We start from the raw sequence: 13,615 nt of genomic DNA, 5'->3' as shown, positions 1-13,615 counted from the left end.
CAAAGGCAGGACTATCCAATGGAAGGCCTTATGTTGCCTCAGCTATAATGCAATCCTATAGACCCAAACACCTTAAAGTTCCACTGAACTTAAATACATACCTATATGCTTACATATATATGGTAACAAAAACAGTCAAAACACTTTTTCCACCATTTTCTCTGTTAAAAGCAATACTTGTCTGTATTCATTTACCTTCCTTTTTCTCTGCTAAGATTTCCAGTACCTTTGCACCTTAGTACTTTTTGAAGGATAGCATTGGTAAATTTGTGGTACATGTGAAGATGATCACCCATCTACATGTAATGAGAATCAAATTTAATGTAGACTAGGTCTGCTCTGTTTGTTGCACATTTACCCTGTTCCTTCTGCAATATGAGGGCTGGAATTATGAACCAAGGAAAGGTGAAGATAGGAATTGAAAGATGTTCAAAACTAAGCAAATTAAATTAACAGAAGCTACAAAGAACAGATGCTACTTGGTAATCCAAAATGAAAGCTTGAACAAGCAGAGAAGTTTGGTACCTAGGCTCAAACTAGTTTAACTTTCCTTCTTATAATGTGATAACTGAGTATGTGTTGCGGCTCTCTAGTTAGGTTCTTTCTGAAATGTAGCCTGTTGGGGTATCATTTTGTTTAAGTTCTCAACCTTTCAGAGCCCACACAGATTGAGAATTTATCTTGAGACTTTGTGTTCCCTTGCGCATCCATCTTACACTTTCTAATGAACTGTTTGCAGCTTTCAGACTTGGTCTGTACACTGGCTTTCTCTTGTGGCTTCTGTAGAAAGGTATGCAGAACTTAAACATTAACCCTAATTACTTTGTTCTCCCAATGTTTTCACTGAGTCAAGAAGTCTTCATTTTGTTAGGAAAAAATCACATAATCTTTATATTTTTGTGTCTTTTTTGTTTGTTTCATGTAATACTTTTCAGTTTTTGCTGCTTTGCATGATGATTCATCCTGGCTTTTCTCACTGTCTTCAGTTTATTGCATTCTTTAAAACAGTTTGATTTTCAGCTCTCATAGAGTGAATTATGCTTTCCTTTCTAGGAAGATGTCTCAGGAGCCATATCACATCTGTCCCTTGGGGAGATCCCAGCTATGGCACAGCCATTTGTATCCTCGGAAGAACGGAAGGAGCGATGGGAACAGGGCCAGGCTGATTATATGGGAGCAGATTCCTTTGACAACATCAAGAGGAAACTTGACACTTACCTCCAGTAGAAACACTGCATTTTTCTGTGAACACAATCACTTCACAAGCCTTGTTTCTGATACTTAGTATCTAGAGCTGGGTTGAAAAAAGTCTGTTACAGTTGCTAGAGGTTTTCATTAAAACTTACCAGATGAGAGGTATTTTTAGGATAAGAGGTGAGAACTGGGCAAAAGTTGTGAAGCAGCAATTCTGTTATATGGACAGTGTTCTGCTTTGTAATCCTATTTAGCTTGTTTCAGAAATTCTTTTGTTGACTGCCAACATACAAATTAAGGAAAACTCAATATTAAGCTATTAAGACAGCTGTATCAATTCTTAAAATCTGCAGAGCCTGGTTCAAAGTCAGTCACTCCCTTCAGAAGCAGACATGGCATCTGTTCCTTGCTTGCTTGTTGGTTGTGCCTACCTTTCACGAGACCTGAATCTTAGAATTGCCCAGTGCTGCCAGTGAGTGATTGTAATTCTGCTTTCAGGTAAAGATAAGCTATATTAACACTGCTGAGTGATTCATAAACGTATCAGCAAATACCTTTAACCCATTTTATTTCCTGGTCTTAGTGTCTGAAGATTCTCACCAGTTTTCTATGTACAGTAAGGCAGCATGCTAAAATGCTTTTGTTCAGTTCTGTATATTTGAAAATAGCAGCGTGTTCTCTGATGGTTACCTGCAGTGGCACCCTGTACAAAAAATAAAGACTTATTGCTGTATCTTCGTTGTTGAATTAAATTAAGGAATCTTACCACACCCTTGAACAAATCTATTAGGGAATTTTTCATAATTTTTGGAATTTGTCATAGTCTTAAAAAAGTGTAAAGCTTGACATTGGGATATATGCTTTAAAAACTGGTATCTATAATTTCAATCTAATTGTTTTTCTGTGATGGTGATGGATGTGACAGATCAGAACAAACAGATCAAACTTATATCATGTCATTCATACTGCACCTCCCTATTATGGGTATTTAGCTATTTAGAATATTTTAACCTTTAAAGTCATTCCTAACTGTCAGAATCAGTACTGGGTCCAGTGCCTACTAGTGTTTTATTGACGATTTAAAATGATGGAATGGAAAAGCATATTTATTAAATTTATAGATCATCCTAGGTTGTAAGAGATGGCAAGCTAAAGAAGGTGACCTTTTAAAACTAAAATGAGTGGTCAGAAATGATTCTATGGAAGAAAACAGGACAGTTAAACATGACAGGAAGAAACTTTAGAGGTTTGGGCAAAAGCTGCATAGCTTTTGTGACTTAGCTTTCAAGGTCACCCTCCTTACTCATACTGGTGTGAATTAACATACAAGCATATAGACAGCTTAAGTCAAGAATGGTTGGGGCCACCTTGAAGGCTATTACCACAGGAGCTCAAGAAGAACCTGAGGCTTTACCTAGAGTTATAAAATATTAAATGATAAATGACTTCTAAAAATAAACTAGCTATTTGGACTGGTGAAGAATGAGTCACTATTGATCTTCAAGTACAATGAAGCATTTACCGAAGACTGACTTAAGTGCCTCCATGTGTCAGGTGCTGTGGCACAGAGACTTCTCAAAATAATTTTAGCTAGTCAGAGGTCTTTCTGGCTTCCGAGTCCCTGGTTAAGATTAACAGAACAGTCTTCAGATAAAAAATGTCTTATTTTTGTGGACATTTAATATGCATTCAACGTTTTTTCTATTTACTACCCCGTTCATTCTCTAATTTTTATACAGTAGCATAATGAAGCTCTAAGGTGAAAAGCTGACATAATTTAAAATTTTTTTTTTTGAGACGGAGTCTTGTTCTGTCACCAGGCTGGAGTGCAGTGGCGCAATCTGCTCACTGCAACTTCTGCCTCCTGGATTCAAGAGATTCTCCTACCTCAGCCTTCCAAGTAGCTGGGACCATGGGCACGACCACCATGCCCAGCTAATTTTTGTATTTTTAGTAGAGACAGGGTTTCACCACATTGCCAGGATGGTCTCAAATCTCTTGACCTCGTGATCCACCCACCTTGTCCTCCCAAAGTGCCGGGATTACAGGCGGGAGCCACTGCGCCCAGCCAATTTTTAAATTTCAAATAAGTATTTAGTGAAGGCTATTAACTTTTGGAATCAGAAAGAATGACAAGCTTACCATAAGACATAGCATGTAATGCTGTTCAGTTATTTGGCTAGAAAGTCACTGAACTAAACATTCTTTTCCTTCTATGATCTATGTCTTAAGGTGAACTTTTCCATATAAAACTATACAAATATTGGAAAATCTTTTCTAGGGAGTCCAGAATACTAAGGGTTACTTAGTAAAATGTATAAAAAAACAGTAACTCAGCAGTAACTCAGTAAAATGTATAAAAAGGCAACAGTAACAAGATTTATATTTGCAGAGGTGATCCATATATATTTATCCCCTTGCAATGGTAGGTATGACCTTTGGTTGTAAGACAAACTTACCCACAACAGAGGTCAAATCCATGTCTTTGGAGATTAGCTCCATGGTGAAACGGAGCTATGGTTTATACATAAAGTAAATGTTTACCTTAATTCTCCTTATACCCATATTGTCCTGCTGTATAACACATTTTGCAGATATTTTGAAGTTAATGTGTTAAAAACTTGAGGTTAAACATTTGAGTTGTTATAAGCCAAACATCAAATGTGCCCTTATATTTTTAATGAAGCTCATCCAAATGCTAATGCATAAACCTTGGTGAGTACTATAAATAAAACAAGAAAAAAATACAGCAATGTATTTGCCATTCCCCAAAACACCACACACCGCCGAAGATAATTTCATTAGTACTCACTGGTAACAAACTACATGGGGTTACTTTCTGTTTCCAATCCTAGAGCTGTAATTTTAAGGACAAAATATACAGTGATTCAGAGTGCTATCTGTGTATATATAGGTATTATCACAACTCCTTTTTTTCTTCCAGATGAGGAAATTAATTGGGACCAATGTTTTTAGATCAAGCCATTTTAAATAAGCACTCTGATTTCTGAACAAGAATTTCAACCAGTTAAATTGAGTAAAATAAAGGTAGGATATGAGTACATTATTCTGTTACAGTAATCTTCATGTACTCTCAATAAAAACATGTAACACTTGCATAGAAAGGTCACTATTAATGGATTTATTTTATTTGAAAATAAAGTCAAAATTATGGCACCGAGGATGGTAATAAACATTTGAAACTTTTATTGATTTTTAAATTTAAAATCCAGTTTTAACCACAAAATTGTTTGAATCACAACTGGTAATACAATGTCTTCAATATTTTTCTAAAGTTATTTTTCTATGTAATAATAAAACAACAGCATAGCATAATAGGAAGTTTTCATTCCAGTGGCTTTTTTATATATTTATCCTTCTTAGGAAGGACAAATTAAATTTTTTTAATTAAACTTTTAAAATTTAACAACATAGAACTATACAAAACAAGACATTTTTTAAACAAATTGCCAAACTTATGAGTGTGTTTTAAAAACAACTTTGTAAATGTCTGGGCAAAGAAGCAAGCTGTCCTCCCTTTACCTTCACAGTGAGTTTGTAAGGCTTTGTCTTTGTAAGCAGGAAGAGTAGATTGTGGTGTTTTTTGCCAAAAACTGTTTATACTTAATCTCACTGAAGTATTGCTGTATGGAGAACCCATACTCTGATCAACTTGATTTTTGTGTGTGTAATGCTTGATCTACCAGGTAACTTCCCTACTGCTCCTAATGCCAGTGGGCTAATCTCAAATTATTATTCCACTATCATCCCTGTAGAAAGGTCTTGGTTTTGATGAAAATCAGCCCGTTCCTTACCTGCTACTGCCTCAAAAAGGGACCAGGCTGGCTAATTCACTGTTCCCTTTGAGCAAGAAAACAGGGCACAGGGAGAAAAGGACTTAGATGGTGAGAGATTTGGCATATACCTTCAATGTGCGCCCTATAACACAACATTGTCTCTGATCTCATCTTTCTATCAAATCACTTCCAACACTCCAAGTCAAGTCTCAGGTATTCTTACATCTGTATCATCAAACATGAAGCTTCTCTTGTTAATTAATCTTTCTTTGGATTAAAGTTTCCCTTTGAAATAAAACCACCTCCTAATCTGACTGCTAAATTTCTAGCTTGTTTGTTTTAAATATGCTCAGGAGTCAACCCAGAATTCTGCAGCAAACAAGTTTGCTTATTAACAAAAAAGTAAAAAAAAAAAAAAAAGAAAAGATAGTCTCTACAGATAGATGTAAGGATGAATTGCTTAAGTTCAAAATCAAATTCTGATTCTAAACACAACAATTTTTTACATTCAGGATTAAGATGTCTTTAAGAGTTGAAACGACTTTGGAGATCATCCAGCCCAACTTCCATCCAGATATCACGCCTCTCACATATAGTAGTCTTCTGAATTATAAAAATTTATAAAGTTACTTCCAAAAAAAGCTACATAAATAAAAATTACCTGTTTATAGAAATATCTATTTAGCAGTTCCATAATTTAAAATATTCAAATCAAATTGGGTAGGATTGGTTTGTCTCTCACTCCCACAGACTATATTTACACCCTAGACATAGCAAGTTACATTTAAACAATGAGTGTAGTACTACTTAACTAAAATGGAAAAAATAGTACTCTTAACGTAATCCCTAATTTTTTCATGAACGTAAAACTCCAAGTCACGTATGTGAATTATATCTCAATGTAGCTGTAGGAAAAATAAAAACCTGTGCTAACCTGGACTTTGGTCTCATTTAAGATTTGGTTCTGGAATGCAAATACGGTTTTTGAAAGCCCAATAAAATTAATTCTTGTATGGTCTGTGTATATTGTTTACAAGGACTACACTGCATCACAAATTGGAGGCTTTGGTAAATAACTAAGTGTCCAACATAGAAAATAACTATTTGGTCAAAAGTATAAAAGGTCTGACCTTATTTGAAATATGAAAAAGCTGAGTACTTGGAAGATATATGAAAATACTCAGCATAGATACTATGAAAAGTTAAATAACAAAGTAACCTTTTTTCTCAAAAAATTATTTTAGGCCACAGTATATAACAGAACTTATTGCTATTTGAAGTTTCATTAAAAATAGGTTTGTATATAGAAGAAATTGTGTCAGTAATACCTCTTCACTAATATAAAACAATATGCCCCTTTTAGAAGACATGTTCTCTAGATTTCATTTTTAAAACTGTATTTTTCTCATTTCTAAAACTTAAGTATCCAATCAAACTGACCTTACTAAAATCCCACAAATTATAAATCAATTAATGTTCTGATTTCATTAATTTTGGCTTGTTTCATTTCGTCAGCATTTGGTTTTTTAGTTCCAAAGGCTCCTGCTGCAAGTTCTCTCTTTTTGTTTTGTATTTTCAGCATATTTTCTTCAACAGAGTCCTTTACAATGAACTTTAAAGAGAAAAAAAAAAGTTAAATTGGTTAAGTAGTTTTTAAGGCATAAAAGAACTAAATGAACAATTTGCCTAATGGCAAAAACCACAATTACTTTTGCACCAAACTATAATAACTCTTTAATAGAACTGAGCTTTGCTTTCTTTACCCAATATGGTTTTCTTATATAAAGAATATGGCTGTACGAATAGAAGTTACAGATCACGAGATAAGCAAAGCAAAAAAGAAAGGATAAAAAAGCAAACTATATAGGCAACTCTGGAAAAATGACTTCAGCATTATATTAAAAAGGCCATTCTGGCCGGGCGCAGTGGCTCACACCTGTAATCCTAGCACTTTGGGAGGCCGAGGTGGGTGGATCATGAGGTCAGGAGATCGAGACCATCCTGGCTAACACAGTGAAACCCTATCTCTACTAAAAAATAGAAAAAATTAGCTGGGCGTGGAGGAGGGCGCCTGTAGTCCCAGCTACTTGGGAGGCTGAGGCAGGAGAATGGTGTGAACCCGGGAGGTGGAGCTTGCAGTGAGCCGAGATCACACCGCTGCACTCCAGCCTGGGTGACAGAGCGAGACTCCATCTCAAAAAAAAAAAAAAAAAAAAAAAAGCCATTCCCAGAAATTCAAGAATGAATCTTTAGTATAATTCATAACACTAACAAAGAGAAAAATAAAACATGATCATCTCATTCCTGATAAAAACTTGATTTTAAAATACCCTAACTACGAATGACTATCTCAACCTTACATATTTAATGTGAAACAATAAAAGTATTCTCAACAAAACAGAAACAAGTGAAGAATGGTCACTATCTGGTCCTATTTAACATTATTTAAGAAGTCCCAATTACTGCCGCACCTAAAGTTATATAATAAAATTTTACTGAAATACATAAAAGATCTACATAAATGGAGAAGAGATCCTATGTTCCTGTATGGAAACATTCCTTATTTATAAAGAAAGATAGTTCTCAAAAGTAATAATAAATTCAACAAATCTCAAACAAGATATCTTAAATGGGATTTTATAACCAAAATCTAAAGTTAAATTCAAGAGTAATAATAATAACCACCAATACAATTTTCAAAAAGGGTAATCAGAATCTTTTACCCTATCAGATATCAAAACTTACTTTAGAAAACCATAGTTGTGATATGAGTAATACTGCCCTAAGAAAAGGAAAAGAGATCAATGGAATAGAATAGTCTAGAAAAAGACCCAATATATATAAATTAGTTTATGATAAAAGTGACATTTCACACTAGTAGGGAAAAAGTTAGAATTTTCAAATAAAAAAGTGATGTGATGTGACAGAACAAATTGTTCATCTGATAAAAGAATAAGCTTAGACTCATGTCACAAATCATAAAACAAAAAATAAAATCTTCCAAAAGAACCATAAGTAAATACAGAATAGTTGAAAAAATGTGAAAATAAAGCCATCTGTCCTAGGTAAGACCTTAACACCTAGAATGTATAAAAAAAACGCTGACGTTTTAAATCATAAAAATTTTAAAGCTTTTTCATGACCAAAAAAATGCAGTTTAAAGATAAGGAAGAGTATGGGATAAACCATTTTTAACATACATAAACAGAAGATTTAAAGTCAGACTGTATCAGGGAGTCCTTTATACTATAAAACTATTTGTACCATAACTATGAGCACTGGACAGAAGATATAAATAATTCACAGAGAAAATGTTAATAAACAAGATATGTGAAATATACTCAAGGTTTTAGGTAAATGCAAATTAGAACAGCACTTTTTTGGCCATAGAAGCATAAATTAACAATTTTCATATAAATCCTATTTTGAAACCAACTTGATAGTTAATAAAAATTCTAAATCCAAAATTCTAGTTTTCTTAACTTATCCCAAAGAATTACTTGCATCTATGTGCAAAGATTTATATATAATAATGCTCATTATGGCACTGTTTTTATTAGAAAAAACTTAATGGGTTAAATACGTTATGATGTATCTATAAGGTTTTGCAGAGTAGTCAAATTCAAAGAAAGTAGAATGGTAGTTGCCAGGGGCTAGGGGGAGAGGAATGGGAAGTTACTATTTAATGGATAAATAGTTTCAGTTTGAGATGATGAAAAAGTTCTGGAGATAGATGACTGTGATGGCTGTTGCACAACAACATGAGTGTACTTAATGCATCTAAACTGTATACTTCAAAATGGTCAATTTTGTATTTTACCACTATTTTTAAAAATGTGTTCATCTAAATGTACTTCTGAGGTAGTCTCCAATGTACAGTTTTAACGGAAACAAATATGTTGTAGAATAAAGTATAATCTCATTTATCTTTAAAAGAATGTTTTTAAGGAGATGTACACATAAACATAAATGTATGTACAAAGAAAGGGCCCTTAAACAGCATATATTAAATTACTGAAGGAGGAAAAAGGTGACTTATATTTTGCTCTGCATAATTCCACTCAATCATTATAATAATGTATTCGTGCATTACTTAATTGTAAAAATCATATCAACCTAGTCTTAAAATAGTTTGTTTAAAAACTCACTTTTGTGATGATAACTTCTTGCTTCTGGCCAAGTCTATGGCATCTGTCAAAGCACTGATCTTCAGCAGCAGGATTCCAGGCCTAACGAGAACATGGATGAATTGCTTTATTACTGCCCTGATCTTTGAGTATTTTGCATTTGTCGTTTCATTTCACTAGTATTCATTCATCTTTTTCTGACTGAAAGTTTTCTGCCTGAAGTCAGATACTAACATCACAAATACTCTGGGAGAAAAATCCACCCTCCCAATCACTATAATAGGCATCCTCCCCATAATACTACTTCTAATACCTAATACAGGGCCCGACATATGTGTCAGCACCCAACATAAGTATTTGTTGATTAATCAATTTCTGGGTTTTTTTTTTTTTTTTTTTTTTTTCATTTTTAAAAGAATCTATGCGCTTAACAGCGGAAAAAGTTTATACATCCTCTTAGGTGACTTAATTTATATGAGAAAAGATGCAATTCTTGGGCCTATTTATAAAAAAGTTTCCTCCTCCTTTTCTGGTTTTCTTTCACTTTCCTCTGTTCATGAAATAAAAGTATTAAAAAAGGGTTTTAAGAGTCAGAAGTCCTAAAAATTGTTTTTTTGTTGCAATTTTCTGTATCAGTATTTGAAGTTAGACTTTAAAGCTGAGCTAAAAAAAGTACTATTAGCTAATTAACACAGACCTGATCATGAGAATTCTTTTAAGCTAACGAATAAAATGATGGGTTGGGTGCGGTGGCTCACGCCTGTAATCCCAGCACTTTGGAAGGCTGAGACGGGCAGATCACGAGGTCAGGAGATCGAGACTATCCTGGCTAACACGGTGAAACTCCATCTCTACTAAAAATACAAAAAAAACTAGCCGGGCGTGGTGGCAGGCACCTGTAGTCCCAGCTACTCGGGAGGCTGAGGCAGGAGAATGGCGTGAACCCAGGAGGCAGAGCTTGCAGTGAGCCAAGATCACACCACTGCACTCCAGCCTGGGTGACACAGAGAGAGACTCCGTCTCAAAAAAAAAAAAAAAAAAAAAGGAAAATACAACAGACCATACCATATCCACGATATTCACCCATGAAGGCCTAAGTATGATGACCCGAGTTATAATCTTGCTGAGGATACCCAATCTTACTAAGAAGGATACCCTCAGTTGAGGGAGGAAAAAGGAAGCCTCAGTAAACATATATGCATCAACAAGGTAGCCTCACCCAAGTAACTAAAATTTGTATCTCAGTAGAATTTCTACATGTTAAAAATCTTCTGAGTTTCAGGCAACAAGCTACAGCCACAAATCTTAAGTCTGAATGCACAGAAACAGCAGAGGTTGCCTCTAGCCCACATAGTACCCAGTGCAAATTAGAAAATGAATTAGTCCAAGGTCCTTTCAAGCCAAACAGCCCCTTTGTACATGTAGAAAAACATGTTCCTATGTGAAAGCAGGTCCAGGTCACACAGCTTGGTGAGTAAAGTTCAAAGTGAATTTTAGCCTCTGTTCTACCCTTATGCCTGTACTACACACAACCACAAGTGACTGCACTGTATTAGGCATTGAAATGTACTCAGAACATTCCATTAATGATCATTTGTTTCTCAAATTGTGATCCTAGACTACCTATACCTGAATCACCTATGACATATGCTAAAAATGCAGCTTCCTGAGTCTAATCCTAGAACGCCTAAGTCTCTAAGTTGAATGCAAAAGAAATTGCATTTACCTAATTTGTATGCACATTAAAGCTTAAGACCACTAGAACCATGATGGTAGTCATTTTGTCTATCTTGTTTATAGTTAGATTCCCAGTGCCTATAACAACTGACACAAAGCAGGATCTCATTATTTGTCAGCTGAATGAACTACTACTCTAAAAAGCATTATGGTTAATAGAGATTTATTATAGAAGAAAAGTAGAATAGCATAGCATAATAGTACTTAAATACATGGACTATGATTCTGGTTTTGCCTATTACTGTGTGATACTGGGCACATTATTTACTTTTCTGTGCTTCAGTTGCCTCTTCAGTAAAACAGCATTTTTTTTCTTTTTTTTTCTTTCAGAGACGGGTTCTTGCTCTGTCACCCAGGCTGGAGTGCAGTGACAGGAACACGGCTCACTGAAACTTCAACCTCCTGGGCTTAAGCAATCAGTCTTTCCGACTCATCCTTGCAAGTAGCTAGGACTACAAGCACACACCACCACACCCGAGTAACTTTTCTGGCACTTTTTTTTTGTAGAGATGGGGTTTTGCCATGTTGCCATGTTACCCAGGCTGCTCTCAAACTCCTGAGCTCAGGCAATCCATTCACCTTGGCCTCCCAAATTGCTGGGATCACAGGCATGCGCCACAGCGCCTGGCCAAAACACAGCATTTAATAATGGTTATCTACCTCATAAGGATGTTGTGAGGATTTCAGTAAAGTGCTTAAGAGAAAGCTCTTAATCCACATTTACTAAATTTTTATCTATTTCTAAAGTTTGCCTAAGAATATTCACAGTTAATTATAACTATGAAGGTATTTACCAAATATTATTTTTGTCTATTTTTTGGAAAGAAGTACTAAGGTTCTGAAAAAATTTACAAAACTACTTACTGGATCCATTAAAAACACTCGAGAAGCTGCAGACAGATTCAAACCAACTCCACCTGCTTTTAAGGACAGAAGCATTATAGTTGGAGATCCTGCTTCAGTGTTTTGAAAACACTGAATTGATTCAACTCTTTTCTTTTGGGCCATGGAACCATCCAAACGAGTAAACACAAATCCAGAGGCTCTTAATGGGGGAAGAAAAGATACAAGCAACAAACACTATCATTATAAAAATAAAACAGAGTTAAGTAACCACAAATCTCTTCAATAAATTCTTTCACTCATTTATGTTAACAAATGTTTATTGAACACTTATTAATATGCTAGACACTGCAGTCAGTCATTTTCTGATAAATTCAGGACTTAATCTTTAAATTCCTGTGCTGCCAGGAAGTATTCTCTGTTGTGACTCAGTATCTTTTAGATAAAATGACTAAAACTGGCAAAAGAAATAAGTTTTTTTTTTTTGGCTATGCAAATCAATACAATTATATAAAATCCTTTTACTGAAAGTGAAAAACACCGTGGAACTTACTTAAGTGGTATTTCTATTAAAGACAGGAATGTTGTAAACTGAGAAACAACCAAACTTTTTATGTTGGGATTCTTCTTTCTTAAGTCAGTCAATGCATGCATTAGCGCATTAATCTGAAAAAATATTAAGATGTCCATTAGATTCCATTTTAAATCAATAAAATTAGTCTGAAAGTTTTTATCATAAAGAAAAAGTCCTGAAATGTTATTTCCCTAAAATGCAAAAGACTACTCATTTAAAACAAAGAATTAAGACTGAAAGAACACTATAATAATCTGAACCCATTCTATTTCCTCTCAAATTCACTACTAAAAATAAACAGCCAGTGGTCAACAACAGAATACTAAAATGACAGGAAGGAAAGCAGAATTATGATTTTTATATACTGTGTATATTTCCTTATATAAAGGTAAAACAAGTACTCAAATATTTGCACCTGAGTACTCTACCTTTGAACTGGATGTCCATTCCATATCAGACTTTTTCTCACTGTCACATGCTAATTCTTCTGGAGGACATTCTAATAAATTATCTTCATGTATATCATTTCTGCATAAAGGGCATTTAGCATGTGGCTATATAAGAAAGAACAAAGTATGAGCAACACTTAACAGAAGAACAAATATAAATATGCCTAAAAATTGTTAAATGTATGCTAAAATCTGTATCTCTCATAGCTAACATTTTATTAAACCTTTTAATAGATTTCATCCATTTAAGAGACATCTGAACATGCTGAATTCCAGACATAATGTGATAAGTAGAATGGGTAAAGGAGGGAGCAAACGTATGTGATCTGGACTAGCTAGAAGCAACAGTAAGAAACTAAATATTATAACGTTTGTAAGCAAGTTTAAAAAAAATTCATGAATAACAATTTATTGAACCTAAATACAATAGAGCTACACTATTTAGTACTATTCTTTAAAAAAAAATCCATCTTAATGGCTTATAAAGCTATTAAGCTTATAAAGCTTATAACAGCTTATAAAGCTACTAGGATCTGTTAAATCCTATCAAGTTCATTCCAAAGCAACATCTGTTGTACCCATTTGAACCTGCTAATAAGTTATCTTAAATAACTATATATAAAATATCATTACAATAAAATAATTCTGAAGGTAAAATTATTTAAAAGTCAATACAATGGGGTTACTTTTGGGGAAGAGGGAGAGGGTAAATGATTGGGAGGGGCCACAAGGGGACCAAGGCAGTAGATACAGGAATATATTTACTTCATGATAATTCACTGAGCTATTTAATCATGAATTTATACATTTTTTCTACATACATCAATTTAAAATGTTTAAAAAAATTCTACCCTAGCTGAATGACTGCTTAACAAACTAGTCTACTTCAAAAAA

At 34.3% G+C, this 13,615-nt stretch overlaps 2 protein-coding genes across 9 annotated transcripts in view; one reads left to right on the top strand and one right to left on the bottom strand.

The window, feature by feature from the left end:
• Positions 1-1,927, top strand: part of GYG1 (glycogenin 1) — a 37,467-nt gene extending 35,540 nt beyond the window's left edge. For all 3 annotated transcript variants that reach the window (XM_030929060.1, XM_010375061.2, XM_030929063.1), the window contains one exon: positions 1,054-1,927. In XM_030929060.1, coding sequence (XP_030784920.1) covers positions 1,054-1,285 — 232 coding nt within the window. In that variant the 3' untranslated portion in view covers positions 1,286-1,927. The remainder of the gene's footprint in view (positions 1-1,053) is intronic.
• Positions 1,928-4,378: 2,451 nt separating this feature from the next.
• HLTF (helicase like transcription factor) overlaps positions 4,379-13,615 on the bottom strand; it is a 57,115-nt gene continuing 47,878 nt past the window's right edge. For 3 of the 6 annotated variants that reach the window (XM_030929028.1, XM_010375062.2, XM_030929036.1), the window contains exons 21-25: positions 12,701-12,826; positions 12,252-12,364; positions 11,720-11,900; positions 9,140-9,220; positions 4,379-6,603 (exon numbers count right to left, since the gene is read on the bottom strand). In XM_030929028.1, the coding sequence (XP_030784888.1) occupies positions 6,451-6,603; positions 9,140-9,220; positions 11,720-11,900; positions 12,252-12,364; positions 12,701-12,826 (654 nt within the window). In that variant the 3' untranslated portion in view covers positions 4,379-6,450. The remainder of the gene's footprint in view (positions 6,604-9,139; positions 9,221-11,719; positions 11,901-12,251; positions 12,365-12,700; positions 12,827-13,615) is intronic. The other 3 variants (XM_030929033.1, XM_010375063.2, XM_010375064.2) reach the window with 2 other exon arrangements.

The sequence above is a fragment of the Rhinopithecus roxellana genome, chromosome 1, assembly GCF_007565055.1.
Source record: "Rhinopithecus roxellana isolate Shanxi Qingling chromosome 1, ASM756505v1, whole genome shotgun sequence".
Taxonomy (NCBI): Eukaryota; Metazoa; Chordata; class Mammalia; order Primates; family Cercopithecidae; genus Rhinopithecus; species Rhinopithecus roxellana.
Note: the sequence above shows the minus strand (reverse complement) of the source record. Positions and strands in the feature narration are given on the sequence as shown.